Consider the following 15,516-nt stretch of genomic DNA (forward strand, 5'->3'; position numbering starts at 1 on the left):
GCTCTTCTGCAGCTGCCGATTTACTCATTTTCAAGGAATGTGCTCATTTAGGAGAGGAGCAGAGCGTTTTCCTGCATCACTTCCCATTGGGCAACAAGGGAGAAATGGGGAAGGCTACTCATAACTGCAAAAAGCACATCTGAGATGCACTTCACTAAAAAAATACTACGTTTCTGATGCATGCCCTGTGCCATAGTGTTCTGGCAGTACCTGGTGTATGTGGAGCCCTGGCATGCCTGCACATTACCTACAGAAAATGCATTTTAACATAAAAATGACACTTGCTCCAAGTGCTCCTTGGGGTTCCCCATGCTGTGTATTGGGTGCTGCTCCTGGCTCTGCTGCTCTGTGGGACCCCAGTCCAAGGCTTTGGAGCGTCACTAAAAAGGAGCTAGAGAGCACATAGCATCTCAAAATATCATTAATTAAACCCCCAAGCAGTTGCTCCATAGGATTTGTGAGATGGGGACTGAGGACCAGCCTTGCATCAGCCCGTGTATCTACCAGGAGGAGGAGAGGGGCTGGGGATGGAGCCAGCACCCTCCGAGGGGGACACTCCAAGCAACGCGTTTGAGGAAAAAGGAGAACTGAAAGCTCCAAGAAACTCTTATCAAAGAGAAATTCAGCATGCTAAATTAGGGCTTTTCTGAAGATCTCTTGAAGCATTACAAGGGAATTAAGTAATTTTACAGCTTAAAAAAAAAAGTATGCTGCCCTGCTGCCTTTAACACACCATGGAAGAAAAACTAGTATGAAAACCTGGGAACTTTCACCAAGTTTCTTTGGAGCTATTTTCCCCCCCACTGAGGGGTCCAGGGAGCACAAACCCCTTTTGTTTTACTAGGTCCTTAACTGACCTACAGGGCTGGAGGTGGATCTCCTCCTCCTCAGCAGTGGGTCAGGCTGGGAGCTGGCAGCTCGCTTCATCCCTGTAGAGCAGGGCTTCGCTTTCCAGCCTCAGGAAACCTCTCAGCAGCAGCATTTCACCACCCCTCACACCAGAGAGTGCACCCATCCAGCCACCCAGCGAGTTCATCTTGGACACGAATCCAACCAGAAAAATGAAATTTTTTTCACGGTGGGGTTAATTTTCAAGTGGATGAATGTGATTCATCCCTGCAGATGCACGACGTGGTATGCCAGGAGCGCGCAGCTGCCACAGGGTCACTTCTAGCCCAAAGTTGGGCTGAATTAATCTGGCTGGAAACATGACACAACTGTGGGCAGTTAAATCCCGAGTGTTGAAACACTTCAATTCTCTGAATTCAATTAAAAATGTGAAATTACTGCAGCCTGACACCCCCTGCCATGCCAAGAGCCAGGCCCCCCCATGCTCTGCCCGAGCCTCAGTGCACCCAGGGAACAGCAAAGGCTTTTGAAAACAATTCTATTTCTATCACAGCAAAACACACACACGATAGAAACACAAGCATTTAACAATCCAATCCATCTTTATTTTGGTAGTATGTTCTGCTGGAAAAGGAAAAACCTCGACTTTACAAATACAGCAAAGTCATAAAAGAAAGACAGGTGTATAAAATAAACCACAAATGATTCAAAGTGCCTGATGGCAACATCAGGAGAAGTGTTACAAACGTGCCACCTTTAGACCCCAATACCTTCTGTTTCTGCTGCCAGAGTACTGGATGTCGGCTACACAACAGACTTCACTCGCTACACATATATTTTTAAATAAGGGCTTTTCTTGATAATGTAAACAAAACCAGACACATTAAATTCCTCCATAGAAAAATACAACCTTATAATAACACCACAAAGTAAATGCATCTTCCAAGTTTTGGATATACTAGCTAAACACTTCTCACAACCACCCTGCAAGGTAACCAAAACCATTATACCTGGGAACGGTGGCACAAACTGAACTGATTTGCCTCAAGTCCCACAGTCAGCCTGAATCCAGCTGCCTCATCTCCATTTTACCTCCTAGAGCACAAACCGGGTGTGTGTATTGTATGGCTGGGATGTGGCATGTCACTGATAACAGCTGAACAAAGGGACTTAAAATTGCAGGAATAAAGCTCTCAGTTTCTAGGGGATTCTCTGGTTTAATTTTGCATGTGTTTTTCCCTATTCTGGCAATTACAGACATCGTATGACACTGTGAAAGACTTCTGATACAATACACTATGATTAGTGATGTTCCGGGGTGGCATCTTACGCCACATTGACACGCAATGTCACCACACCAAAGAGATCCCACCCAAATACTCAGTGAACCAGCCAAATTCTTTGTACGTGTAGCTGCATAAATACAGTGCCACCATCAACTGGATTACTCCAGGGTAAACAAGAACAGTACCAAACTGAGCAAATTAACTTCTAATGAAAGTTTTCATACGATCCACTTGAAAAGTTAGAAAATAAGAAGTTATTTGAAATAGGGTGATGCCATCTGGACAGTACAGAACTATTTTACAGACTATTAACTCTAAGTTAAAGAATAAAATTAAAAGAAGACATCAAGGTCACAACTGTACCTTCATAAGTTCAGGTGAAAAGAGTGTGCTGTACATTGCTGGACATACATGCAGATGACACTCAGCTGAAACACCATTTACAAAGAGAGATGGAAGTAAGAAGTGTGGGCTTTGGAGAAGACGCGCTTAACTTGTACGTACACACATGGGAAAGTATCATGAGACACATTTCTGGGTCCCACCTTTGCTCCAAATAAAGGAAAATGTTCAGATACTGGCCAGCAATAGGGATGCAGCTGGGAGCAAGGGGTTGGGGGTTCCCAGGGGCTAAATAAAAGGCTGCATAAACAAAAGAGCTGAATTTGGGTCATTTTTGGTTTTTTACGGAGAAGCTTCAGCCCTGGAAAGACTGCTACTGGGGCTGCAGTTTAGAGGCTGGTACTTCAATCCCATTCTTTACCTCTGTTTTGTTTCCAGCACAGGAGATCAGGGCATAGGCAAGTACCACGGCCCAGGGCTCATCAAAACGGGCAGATGCACCCTGGGGAAGCAACGGGACATTCAGGTGTTTCTGCAGTTCTTGGGCTCAATTTTTATCTACAAAATCTCTACGTTTATATGCAATCTACAAAAGAGGAAGCAAAAGTTCTACATAAAGAGTTCACATCTCCCCGTAGTACAGTAAGAAAGTAATGAAAACAGGGTTTAGCTCAACGTGATGTGATAAACCATTATCAGACATATTACATACATTATTGCCTGATAATTGCAAACAGTTGGGACACACAACTCCACCTTGACCCATAGTTTTTTCTGTTTTTGCAAGAAAAACAAAGGTCTTTTCTAACTTTAATGTGAAGATACATAATTGATATGACTTATGAAGCCAATGTCTCAATATAAATGCACCTCTATATTTGTTCATTGCAAAACACAACGAACTGTTAGCAAACTTTAATTTCACCTTATAAAACTAAAAAAAAAGTGACAATAGCTTTGTGTAGTAAAAACAAAAAAATAATATATTTTCAACATACATCTGTCATATCTTAGGATAAAGGATCAAATATTCTGCTTTTCTTACTGTTTCTATGCAAACAAAAGGCACCACTCCTACTGATGAGGTTGTAAATTTGGATCTTTTGGGATTAACAAAAGGTGAATGAAAAATTGCCAGGCCAGGACAAAGCAAACGTTCCTGTGCTGAGCACACTACTGCATTACTTACTGCTATCACAACAAAGACGGATTAGGAAATACTACTGGGTGTACTTATGAATTCACTGACAAGAAAAATGAAAACATCTAAAAGGGACTGTCTCTAAAAGCAGCTGGCAGGATACATGTTGTTACACCCAACAAAAGAATCAGACTGTTTTTAATGAAGACAAGAAATACTCACATCTCTGCAAATCCCATAACTACAGTTATGTCTTTGTACTTTTACCAAGCCGGGGAAACAAAGCATCCACTTCTGCACACCCCCTCTGACCCTACAGTGCATGCATTACGAACACCAGTGCCACCCAGAACAGCACATCTGCCCCCTCACAGTAGAAAGGATTACAAGTGTCAACGAGAGCCATATTATATCTGTGAATGAACGTTTTCACAGGGGCTGGATACCAAGCTAAGCTCGCAGTGGAATTCAGGACCCTCTCTGCAGCGAGTACAATTCCTTTGGAGTGGTTTTTCCCCTCTCCTCTAAGCAGGTGCATCTTCTAAGCGTAAGCAGGGTCGGAGCAGCCGGCAGGGCAGCAGCACCTCGCAGGGACACGTGTCTGCAGGGCACCTCGTCAGGCAGCAACGCCCAGGCGAGGGCACGGGGCACGGCAATGCCCTGAGAACCCGCGGGCAGCTCCCGCGGGGCGGGATGCTCCAGTGGCAACTGGTTTTGCTCACACGCGCAGTTTGCAGTAAGAACAGCCCCACCGCAGGCAGCCGGCCCCGATGCCGAGGGAGGAGGGCAGGCAGGTGTTCCTGCACAAGCCACCAACACCAGGAGGCGACCGACTGTCGCGGCAGTGTCCTCTCGCTCAACGCAAACCGGGAAACAGCGAGGGGAGAAGGAATTTCAGATCAGCCAGAGTAACAGTGGGGATGCTCACCGCCATCGCGGCGTTATTTCCTAAGGCCAGGATGGTGGAACACGCTCAGTGCTTCCAAATACGGTTTTCCTTGTCCGTCCCAGCTCTGATGTTTTCCACGCACACGCCCCAACGTGGGCGCAGAGGATCATCGCTGGCACAAACCACGAGCTGCTGAGCAGATCTGGACTGTGAAGGAGCTCAGAAAACAACTCGGTCTTCCTGCGTCCTCTCCCACCACAGCGTGCTGTTCAGGGTGCCGAAGCTGCTGTCGTCCTCCTCCTGCTCTTTAGCAAGCTCCACAAAAACCTGGAACAGACAGAAAGGATGTGAATGCGCCATGCTCCTTGTAGGAACTTTCTTGGCCAAAAATAGAATTAATGCTAAAAATCTCATGAGTATTGAATGTATTGCTTCATCTCTGAGTAGGAAGTTTTTGGTATTTGGGGTTTTTTTCTCCTTGTTCCTACCCTCCCACCTCATTTCTTCAAAAGCACAATGAAAAGGAAGTTGAACCAAATACACACTGAAGGACATTTACTGTCAGCAATAACTAATCCAGAATAAGCAATAATAAGCCTCAGCTTTACCCTCCTTTCAGAAATGAACAGCAATGCCCATCTTTTGAATAAATCAGAGCAGCATTTCCACTAACACCACAAATTTATTTTGCTCCCGTCACTGCAGTTGGCATCTTAAAGAAGAAAATGGGAATAAAGAGGAGCAGGGGAACTGGCAGTCCGGTCCAGTCCCTTGGAAAAGGGAACTTCAGTTCCCCAAAAACGCCCAAACATGCATCAGCAGCCCCTCTGTCCACTGCAACTTGCCCAGAGTGGACACACGGCTCCTGCATGGCAGGGGCAAAGTGAATCCACCCCAGATACCTGCAAAAACCCCATCAAAAAAACCCGCAACACCTTCGCCTGCCAGGGTTTACTTCCACAAAATATAATTTACTTCAACATACCTGTTCCAGTGTTGCCTGAGAAAAGCTGTACTCCTCAATGTTGAAGGCGTGTTTTACTGTTAAAAGAATTAATGAGAGTGTGTATTTAGGAATACTTCACTGTCTGGCACAACTGGATTTAAAGCATTTTAAGCTGGTACAAGCGCTTCCTCTTCATTTTGTAAGAAACAGAGTTGGGGACACCAATAAAAATAAATCAAATTAATTTGGAAGAGAAATGCGGAAGTGCCACCACATGGCAAATATGTCAGTTATGAAAGACAAAATGATTTCTGTATGTGATGCGTGGCAAGTGCTTAATTACCTTCTTCCAGCTTGGAAAAAGAATGTGAAAGGGACTGTACGTCTTCTTTAGGAATTTTATATGCCAAAATAGAAGCAAAACTGGAACAAAGAAACAAAGCAAGTTTAGCTTCAGGTAAAATTACTCAAAGCAGAAATATTAATATCCAAGTACATGGATTTAAACTCATTTTCTGAAGGTTACTCCAGGCATTTTGACTAATCATCATCATACAGACAACAGGAATGATGCAGCTGCAGGACACCAGCTGGTTTATAACCCATCTCAGAGATCCAGGCCCAGGTGCATCAGCTGAGATCCCCCTGAGACCACTCCATAATTTAAGATTCAACCATTTATATTCTGCCTATAAACTCATGAAAGAAAAATCGCTGCCCAGAACTTCCAAAGTTAGGAGGTTTTGCCTTGCAAGTGAACTCAAGACAGAGGTCGCAGGATCTCTTGGGACTTTGCATCATGCAGCAGCTCCCACAAGCCAGACTCCAGAACAGGGAGCTGCTCTACCCCACACATTTGCTTCTGAAAAAGGAACTCTCCTCCCAATCTCCCACATTTGAGGAATGCTCCTCAAACGATGCCTGCAGGGCCCTTTTTGGAGCATCTCATCAGCCGTCACCAAGCCAGACCCTCGAGTTCATATGGCAGAAATTCAAAGCCGTTGGGGGAAAACCAACCAACTCACCCTCAATATCTCAATAGCTGTACCTCAAACTTTGAGATACTCTTAGAAAACATTCAAGCATTTCTAGATAAGGACTCAGTGACTCAGATTTTACCCATTTCCCAGAGGCCCTGGCCGCGGAGGAAGCCGTCAGGCAACAGCTATGCAGAAATTGAGTTTTGCTTCCTCCGTGCCGAACATCTGCACGCAGGGCGCACAGCCACCACCCTGGCAGCTTTTGCTGGCCTGCAAAACCCTTCCTCTTTTTTATTTTTTTAAGCTATGTGTAAATATTTCTTGTAAATTTTAGTATCACGGCATTCCCTCCTCGGTGCCAAGAGCTGCTGAGAAATGAGGAGTTTGTATTAATATCAACGTTTTCTGCGTATTTGTTAAACTTCACCTTTCCTGACGATTTGCGTTTGGGAAGATGTGCAAAATCTGGCTCTGCAGATACTCAACCTGCTGTACATCTGCTGTTTCTTTTAATTTCATTTCCAAGAAGTATCCTCTGCCAAACTTACTCTTCAGGTGTTGGACGGTACCTATACATCTACCAATTGCAGAGAGAAAATAAGAGTTGGACACGTTACACCACACTCAAAAAGCAGCCTAACTTCTAACAGACCCTTTTTGCAGTTTAATTTCACTCCAAGTTTAAGGTGCAAAAAAAAAATTGTCTACCTATATTTTCAAAGAAACATATTTTACTTGACAGCTGTCCTATCCTCCCCACTACAACACCTGCCCACAGGGGAGGGTTCTGGCGGTACCTGAGCTGCCCGGACACCAGGATGGCCACACGGTCACAGACAGCATCTGCCTCTTCCATGTAGTGAGTGGTCAGGATAGCTGCTCTCTCCTTATTTTTAAATGCTGCTCGAATTGCCCGCCTGCAAAATATAACCAAAAAAATCCCTTGGCACGTAAATCCTGGCTTAGCAGGAAAAAGAGGACCATGATGGTCAAACACAAACCCTTTATTTTATAGGCCTATACTACTATATGGACCAATATTACTCCCACAGCAACAATTAACACCTGAGTTTTTCACAAAGATGACTCGAATCTCATACTCCTTATATTATTTTAAATATTTCTTTCGACTTTCAAGCTTTTAACCTCCAAGCTATTCCGGGAGAGGACGTGTACCTGGCACTAAGGTTGGGTTGACTCCCAGTCTATGGCTCTCCCTAGTGTTAACAGGGATAATACATAAAATCAGACAAATTCCCAAAGAGAAACAAGCCTGTGGCCAGCGTGGCCCTGGTGGCACTCACCACATGTGCTGCTTGGCTTTTGGATCCATCCCGGTTGATGGTTCATCCAACAGCGTGACCCGGGGGTTGCCCAGCATACTCAGGGCAAAGCACAGCTGGGAGGAAGGCAGAGAGGATGGGTAAGGACACAATGGCTGCTGGAGACACCCAACACGGCAGCTCGAGAAGCTCCCCCGTACCTTGCGTTTCAGCCCAACGCCCAGCTTCTTCGTGGTCTTCTGCAGGTGGTCTTTTAAATCCAGGGCACTCGCAATGCTGTGGAAGGGGGAGAACTGCATGTGAAAAGCCTGAGAGGGTGATGGTATGGCTTCCCCCTCATCACACATGTATATGCAAAGCATCTCATTTGAAGAGTTCAGTTACAAATACTTGTATATAAGTATAAAAAAAGCAAAGTCATAAGCAGAATCAGAGCTGGGTGCTTCCATACTAAAACACCTGTCCCAGAGGAGACTGCAGTGACAACCCAGAAAGCTCCAAGCCCTGGACTCCCCGTCCTTGCCACCTCTGCAAAGGTCACTGTTAACCCTTTGTAACTTAAAAAAAAAACCAAAACAAACCAACCAAAAACCAGCTGAACTTTGTGTGGCTGAAGCTGTATCTCCTAACCCACAAATTCACACTTGCTGAATTTGCTGAAAAGATCCAATCAAACTTAAAATGAAAAAAAGATTACATTAGGAAAAGTGAAAAAAAACCAAACCACGAAGAAAAATATAGCTAAACCTGAAGCACTTCTATAATAAACTACTTACCGTTTTATGACTTCCTTAACATCAGACTGACTCATTCCTTTGATAGCGCCATAAATTTCAAAGTGCTCCTGCAAGGTAATATCTGGCCAGAGCGGATTCGTTTGAGGACAGTATCCCACAAATTTCACTGAGTCATCTTCGCTGTTCAGGCCAAAAGAACCATCTCCCATCAGAACCTGCAAGGAAAATGTACAGACCTTACTCAATAATATTGTAAGTTTCTGAACTGTTTCTGTAAAATTTTAGCAAAAAACACTTGGGAATGCTTGCAATAATAATAAAAAAATTTAAATATAGATTAATTTCCTATTTAGTTAGTAGCATGTAACATACTTGCCCACTGGTTGGCTCAATCTCTCCAACGAGCATATTAATTAACGTGCTTTTCCCAGCTCCGTTGGGTCCTAACAAACCCAGTATTTCTCCTAAAGAAAGGACGACAGAAAATATTACCCAAATGGATTCAAGAGTTGTTTTTGTAAATAAGACAGCTCAACAGCAAGTAATTGAACTCCAACCTTTTTTTACACAGAGAGAAACATGTTTTGTTGCCACTTTCTTTATTTTTCTCCCCAGAAGAAATTCCTTTCTTTCATCAAACTCTTTGTGCAAGCTGCTGACCAGGATTGCTGGCACCTAGCAGAGAAGAGAGAAGCGGCTGCAGATCCCAGCGGCTCTGGGAAACCTCCAAAATGGGGTTTCAGGTAGTGCCCGTGGGTGCACAGCATTACCTCCTCACTTTTGGGGCCACTCAGTATTTCTTGTACTCGCAGCCTCTCCGCCTTCACGTCTTCATCTTCGTTCTCATCACGCGAGACATCTGGGAACTTCCAGGTTTTGGCTTTTGTAAAACATTTTCTACGGGGAAGAAGACAAGGTGATGCCTCGGCTCGGCATTCAGTTGAGATTTGCTCACTGCTTTGATGCAGAAAGCAATTTGTGCTTGCTGAAGTCAGGAGTGACACATTTCTGCAGCGCATCTGAGAAGCCCCAAAAGAACAGAAAGAGCTGACAATGACTGTAACTGTCATCTTTATGCCGAGCTCTTTGTTGGCGTATGGCATCTCCAGCCATGCAATGGGAAAGGAAGTTCCCCTCTTTTTATATAGGGGAAGTCTTTATAAAATTCCCAATTTTGCACTGATATAACTTAAAAGGAAGTAAAACCCCCTATTTCCGCACTTTAGTGACTGAATTTCAGACACTTAAACATAGGAGAACAAGTTCTTTGGACAATTGGGATGGAATATAACCAAAGGCATTTTATTTTGGGCAGTATCCCCCACAGCTATACATTGCATACTCCAGTTTCATCACCAGCATCACTTTTTACAACGGCTTCTTTGGACTACTACTTTTTAAAAAGTCTATTCAACAGACACACACCTGAAAAATGGATCCTCTCTAACTGTCCTCCCTCCATTTTTCAGCTCAAAACATCGCAGCAGGAAGAGCCACATGACACACTGCAAATAGGGCTAAAACAGACAAATACAGTTCTGGTTACTCAGAGCTCTGCCAGCCCTCCAAGGCTGGTGAGCCTATAGGTGACCCTATAGGTGATCCCACCAGTGTGATGAGTGACAAGAAGCTCCAGCTCTTCACCACCACAGAAATGCTGATGTTTCTGAGAAGATGAAATATATTATTAGATTCTGCTCAGTGGGTCACAACTGAGGATGCACAGCCAGAGTCTGCTTAGATTTAATGACAATTATTTGTGGGTTTTGGAGTGAGAAGGGACTGTCCCCTGCTCTGGAGTTTTTGCTCCATCAGCATGGACTCCCATAATCATCAGGATTAATACTGTCACCATCAATAAGACTACTGAAGGAGCAGATGTTGAGCTGGCAGGCACAGCAGCTTTTACTTTTACTGTTTGTTCTGCAACAGGTTGCAAAGCTGCAGGCTCCGGTGATGCTGAGCATTAGATTAAATCTTTATTAATAAAGATGCCTGAACAGAAGGGGCCTCCCAGCAGGAGTTAGCAATTCTCTACAGCAAATATGGCAGATAATCAAATAACCACGCTTACAGCTATAACTGCTACCAGGAGCCGGTCCCACGGGTCGTAGTATCCTCCGTTCTTCCGCTTGCCTTTCCATGAGACCTGACAGTGCAAAGAAACCACGTTCGAGCAAATACTCACCTCCCAGAATATTCTACATCGCACTTCAATCTCAAATCAGTCATTTATGTTGCTCGAGCACTTTCTGAGCTCTGCAGAGACCCTGCTTGCACAAATCTGACACCAGTAAACTTCCAAAGTCCCTGGGGCTGCTCCCAGTTTAAAGCCACCAACTCCCAATTAACCCCCCTCCCATCACTGGCTTCACTCAGTCCACAGGCTGAGAAACGCACGGTTTTCCTTTAGATAATTAATGAAAAACTTGCTTCTTTCCTCATTTTAAAACTGCAGCACTTGGACTTACAGGAAAAAGGTGACTTTTCACCAGCAGTTGCTATTCTTCACGTGTTAAATGTCTACGGATGACACTACACCACTAGGTAGGTAACTCCTGCCCCCTTATCATTAAAGACACCCACCCAATCCCAGCCATCTACAAGTGCTCTGGAGAGCACCTCCTGTGTCCCCTTACCTTTATAAAACAAATCAGACAGCCAATAAGAGGATAAATAGGAATGAAGATGGAGAAGACATAATGCAGGATGGTGGTTACCAGGTAATAGTCCAGAAAAAAGGCCACTTCAGTGACAACCGTACAGAGCAAGGCTGTCTGTACAAAAGAAAAGGAAAAAAAAGTCCATCTGCATTCAGTACAGACTCTCTATGCATAAGTTATCTAATTTGAGGCACATTTTTTAAAGCTTTTATCATTTAGGAAATGGCAGTAATACGAAGACACTGGTAAATGCTTCACATTTCTTGCGCATTAAGGACACACACTTAAACACAATAACTGGGAAGCCTGTTGTGGCTTTGGCGATAACCAGTCTGCCTAGCTAACCAAAATCAAGGTAAAGTTACTCACCACTGAAAATATAAATGACCAAAATTCTTTTGTATTCTGGACTTTTCTAAAGGTGAAGGAGACCACATAAGTGAAGAGCACGACTGATGGGACATAACCAATCAGGCAAAAAATCTGCAAAGACAGGAAAGGTTTCCTCAGGAAATGTACAGCAAGAACCCAGGGGTGAAATTTTTGTATACGTATCAACTAGAATTACTTTAGTGCGCTACATAACTCTGGATTCATCTTTGTCACTTAATTTGATATATTTTGCCACCTTGGTACATACTGCATATACCATTAAAGACACAAATAGAAGAGTATGTGGATAGGCAGGAACCTCACTAATTCCATTTCTTTTAAACTATTTCCCTTTTTTTTTTCCTTTAATAACACAGGCTCCCATAAATGCTGACCTGAAGATTTTGACAAATATTAGGAATTCCACCTTCAGCCTTAGCATTTTCACAGAAATTAAAAGAAGAGTAGATGCACTGGTAGAAAAAAAGCCCCACAGCGCAACGGTCACATCCCAAACCTGATTAACTCAGAGCTTCTGGGAAAGCAACTAGGAAAATCTGATTCTTCTCAATTACAGCCAATATCTCAGGGAAGACCGCTCTGAATATAAAAGACACGAAGACTTGTAGACTCTTCAATTTAATCACATGCTGCAATTCATTGCGGAGCTGGTCTGTGTTCAAAGTCACTGTAACCTTGTCATTAGCAGCAGGCTGATGCAAATGGAGCAATTATCAATCGGCAGCAAAGAGCACAAAGCAGACTAAGCAAGCAGAGCAAAAAAGGATGGAATATTTCCTTGGAAGATCCTGGTATTTTAAAGCTCCATTTTATTCCAGTTCTGAATGAAACTCCAAAATTTGAATATTTTCCCCCACAAAAAGTAGTACTGTTTTGCCTCTGGTGCAGCCTGACTGGTGTTTCTGCTTCAGCAGCCTTAATTAGACATTTTCCCTGTACATCGGTTGGAAAAAGTCTGCTGAACCATCTAATGAAACTAAACACTTGTGGAAAACAACATAACCATGCTCTCACATCCCCACCGCACTCACCACAGCAAGGAACTTGCCCACGTAGAAATAAACGCCGTAGTGAAAGGCGAAGAGGCTGCCTATCATCAGGACAAGGATGGAGAAGAACAGCGGGAGGTCGACAACAGCTTGCCCAGTCCAGTAAGCAGAAGGATAAAGCCCCGCTATCTTCAGCTGCGTGTACGCTTTGATCTGCACCAGGAAAAGAAAACACAATGTTAATTAAATGTCAATTAAAATGAACACTATGTTAATCTGCCTCGGTGCGTGACCAGGATCTCGTTTCGCCCTCTAATACACTGCTTTTAGACTGGTGTGGCATCAGCGTGCGACCTGGTTATTGCTGATTTTAGCTGCCAAAAGCATTTCCGTAGAAAGCAAAAAGCCTTTTCCCCAACCTGCTCCACGCCAGGCAGGAAACAGCAGTTATATCCATACTCTCTCTCATGGCAAAAGACACTATTTAAAACGCCTCTTAAGATTTTCCCCAATCCCAAGATTTTTAAGTTCTTGTGCAGTCTCTGAATCTGGGAGTTTACCTTATGGTTTTCTGCATTGTCCATGGCAAAATAGGGTGGCATTCCAGTAATAATGATTCCCAGTAACACAGCTTCAAAATAGATCTCCAGTCTGAAAATTGTGTCTGGAAGATTCTGAAATATAAATCAGGTTTCTTCAACACCAGAACGTGCGTGACCAAAAAAAACCATCATGCATTTAGAATTGTAACATGACTGTAAATGCTAAAACATATATTCTGTGTATCTCGAGATCAGTATGGAGAAAAATACTTACGGAAGCTTTTGGAGTATTTATAAGGATGCCTAATGAAATTCCTAGAGCATTTATCTCCTGCAGAAGGTCCTCTCCTCTCCCAGAGGCCACCCCAGCTCTGCACAGAGGCAGCAGACCCCCCGCAGCCCCGCATTCAGCCTCCGAGAAACGCAGGGAACCTGTAACAAACCCTCAACAAATTCCCCACAGGACATCCTCTTTTCAAACCCCCGTTCCTCCTCTTCCACAAGCTGCACAACAAAACCCCAGCACTTCTCAAGTCCTCTTCAATTCTGCAAAGGTCTGTACCACCAAGGACTTACTCCACGGGCTTTGACTACCAGGGCCCAATCCTTCCCAACAGCACTGTGCACAGCCCTTGGTGCTGCAGACAGCCCCAACCAGCTTCTCTCTTCATTTAGGACGTGTTTTTGCTCCCTCCTCTCACCCCGGGGATGCTTTGCCATCCGCTCCATGTTTAAGGGTGATTTTTGCCACGCAGCCCCCGCTGCGGCCACGGCTGCTGCTCACCTGAATGAAGGGGTTGCTCCAGATTTGGATGCTCTCCGTCACGTTTAAATTGCGCAGGAGTAGATTGCTGACAATATTCATCAAAACTGGCAGGGAATGCACCATGGTACTGTTGAATATGATCGTGAAAACATAGTTCTGGAAAGGAAAGCGTGCGCTGTATTAATTCTTCTGCACGAAGGGTAAGACCCTGCGAGAGCTCTCCTATGGGCTTAATTAAACCTGAACATTGAGAAAAATCTTTGCATAATAGAGTATGCTTTGCAGGGAGCTCTGGGCTGCTCAGGGTGCTTATAGCACGAAACCTAATTCAAGAAAATAGTTACGCTCACAGAGAACAAATTATTTGAAATAAATTCCCCCAATTTTTTATGCAACTGTGATGCTATGACAATTACAGTCTGAAAAACAAAACACATGACTCGCACGTTCTCTCTAATGCATTTAAAAACCAGACAGGCAAAAATTTACATTAGCTAAGGGCTGCACTGTCACACTACTATTAACAGTTTGTAATGAATAAAAATGGGAACAAGAGACAGAGCTGGCATATTGCAAAGCAGTTCCTTTGCTGGAGATTAAATATGACCCCAATGTTCAAATCTTTCTGCCACTCCTTCAGTGACCATACTGAAATGAATACTTACAACCCAAGAAACTCATTCTTCTTTACACATGAGAGCACCATGGAATTATACTTCTGTCAAATTGTATAATTCAGCCAGTAAAAGGAAAAAAATTAAATTCCTATGCCAGGTCTCTTGTGAAGTAAAATATTTCTCTTGGCTTTTTGTATCCTTGTGGGGAAGAAAAGGGGATGGAAGTTTTATTAGCCTACCATTATTATCACTATGGAAGAACATTCATTTCAATAACACTCCCATTCTGCTAATAGAAGTCTTTTTTCCAGGCTTCTTGCATAAGCAATATTATATGATATTATTTGATTATATGACTCAATACGTACCTTTCAGGCAAGAACACAACAAACCCAGCCCCTAACCAGCTGCTTACCTGCTCTCTGGGATACGACCAAGCTGGTCAGTCTGTCTTACCTGTCTGGATTCAAGGTCAAACACATTTAAAGCTGCACTGTGAGGTGCAGCTGAGACGTAATCACTGTCATTGAACATCTCCAAGAGTATGTTCATGCTCCCAAGAGAACGGACAATGTCATCGATATCTGATTCTGGTGTCAGACAGAGAAAATATAATTACTCATCACCAGCTTAGAGTATTTTACACAAAATTACTGATGCATTTTCTCACTGATACAAGCCTATGATGAAATGTCACTGTTTCCTTACACGTGCCCAGCAAAGAGAGTCCTCTGCTATTCTGATCATGAATGATTTTATTTTGGCCTCCCATTCAACAGCCTCCAAAGGATTCAAGAAAATTTTCTGGTTATATTCTCCAATTAATTTGTGCGAGTCAAACGCAGCAGTGAGGAAGCAGAGCTGCCAACGAGCATTACCAGGATACCCGAAGTTTCAGTTGAACAGAGAATTAGCTAAGAGAGCAGGAAACCAGCAGCACTTTGATACAGTGTCTGGAGAAATGGAGTTGTATTAAGCACAAATTCCCAACAGCTCAAACAGATGCTCGTTTCTATTGCCCAGATGGCTACTATGCACTTTTAAAACATCCTAAATTGAAACAAAAAGGAATTTTCCAAAATGCTTTGTAGCA

General features: G+C 43.6%; 1 protein-coding gene across 7 annotated transcripts in view; it reads right to left on the bottom strand.

Annotated features, from left to right (window-relative positions):
• Window positions 1-1,432: 1,432 nt before the first annotated feature.
• The window catches only part of ABCA5 (ATP binding cassette subfamily A member 5), a 34,193-nt gene continuing 20,109 nt past the window's right edge, over window positions 1,433-15,516 (bottom strand). For 6 of the 7 annotated variants that reach the window (XM_074846800.1, XM_074846801.1, XM_074846802.1 and 3 more), the window contains 19 exons: window positions 14,880-15,013; window positions 13,825-13,962; window positions 13,059-13,172; window positions 12,541-12,711; window positions 11,486-11,599; window positions 11,093-11,230; window positions 10,528-10,602; window positions 9,879-9,970; window positions 9,224-9,350; window positions 9,011-9,128; window positions 8,826-8,917; window positions 8,493-8,668; window positions 7,917-7,992; window positions 7,738-7,832; window positions 7,231-7,350; window positions 6,861-7,010; window positions 5,797-5,876; window positions 5,493-5,548; window positions 1,433-4,834 (listed from right to left, as the gene is read on the bottom strand). In XM_074846800.1, the coding sequence (XP_074702901.1) occupies window positions 4,727-4,834; window positions 5,493-5,548; window positions 5,797-5,876; window positions 6,861-7,010; window positions 7,231-7,350; window positions 7,738-7,832; window positions 7,917-7,992; window positions 8,493-8,668; window positions 8,826-8,917; window positions 9,011-9,128; window positions 9,224-9,350; window positions 9,879-9,970; window positions 10,528-10,602; window positions 11,093-11,230; window positions 11,486-11,599; window positions 12,541-12,711; window positions 13,059-13,172; window positions 13,825-13,962; window positions 14,880-15,013 (2,174 nt within the window). In that variant the 3' untranslated portion in view covers window positions 1,433-4,726. The remainder of the gene's footprint in view (window positions 4,835-5,492; window positions 5,549-5,796; window positions 5,877-6,860; window positions 7,011-7,230; window positions 7,351-7,737; window positions 7,833-7,916; window positions 7,993-8,492; window positions 8,669-8,825; window positions 8,918-9,010; window positions 9,129-9,223; window positions 9,351-9,878; window positions 9,971-10,527; window positions 10,603-11,092; window positions 11,231-11,485; window positions 11,600-12,540; window positions 12,712-13,058; window positions 13,173-13,824; window positions 13,963-14,879; window positions 15,014-15,516) is intronic. The other variant, XR_012625911.1, reaches the window with a different exon arrangement.

Source organism: Strix aluco, chromosome 21 (assembly GCF_031877795.1).
Source record: "Strix aluco isolate bStrAlu1 chromosome 21, bStrAlu1.hap1, whole genome shotgun sequence".
NCBI lineage: Eukaryota > Metazoa > Chordata > Aves > Strigiformes > Strigidae > Strix > Strix aluco.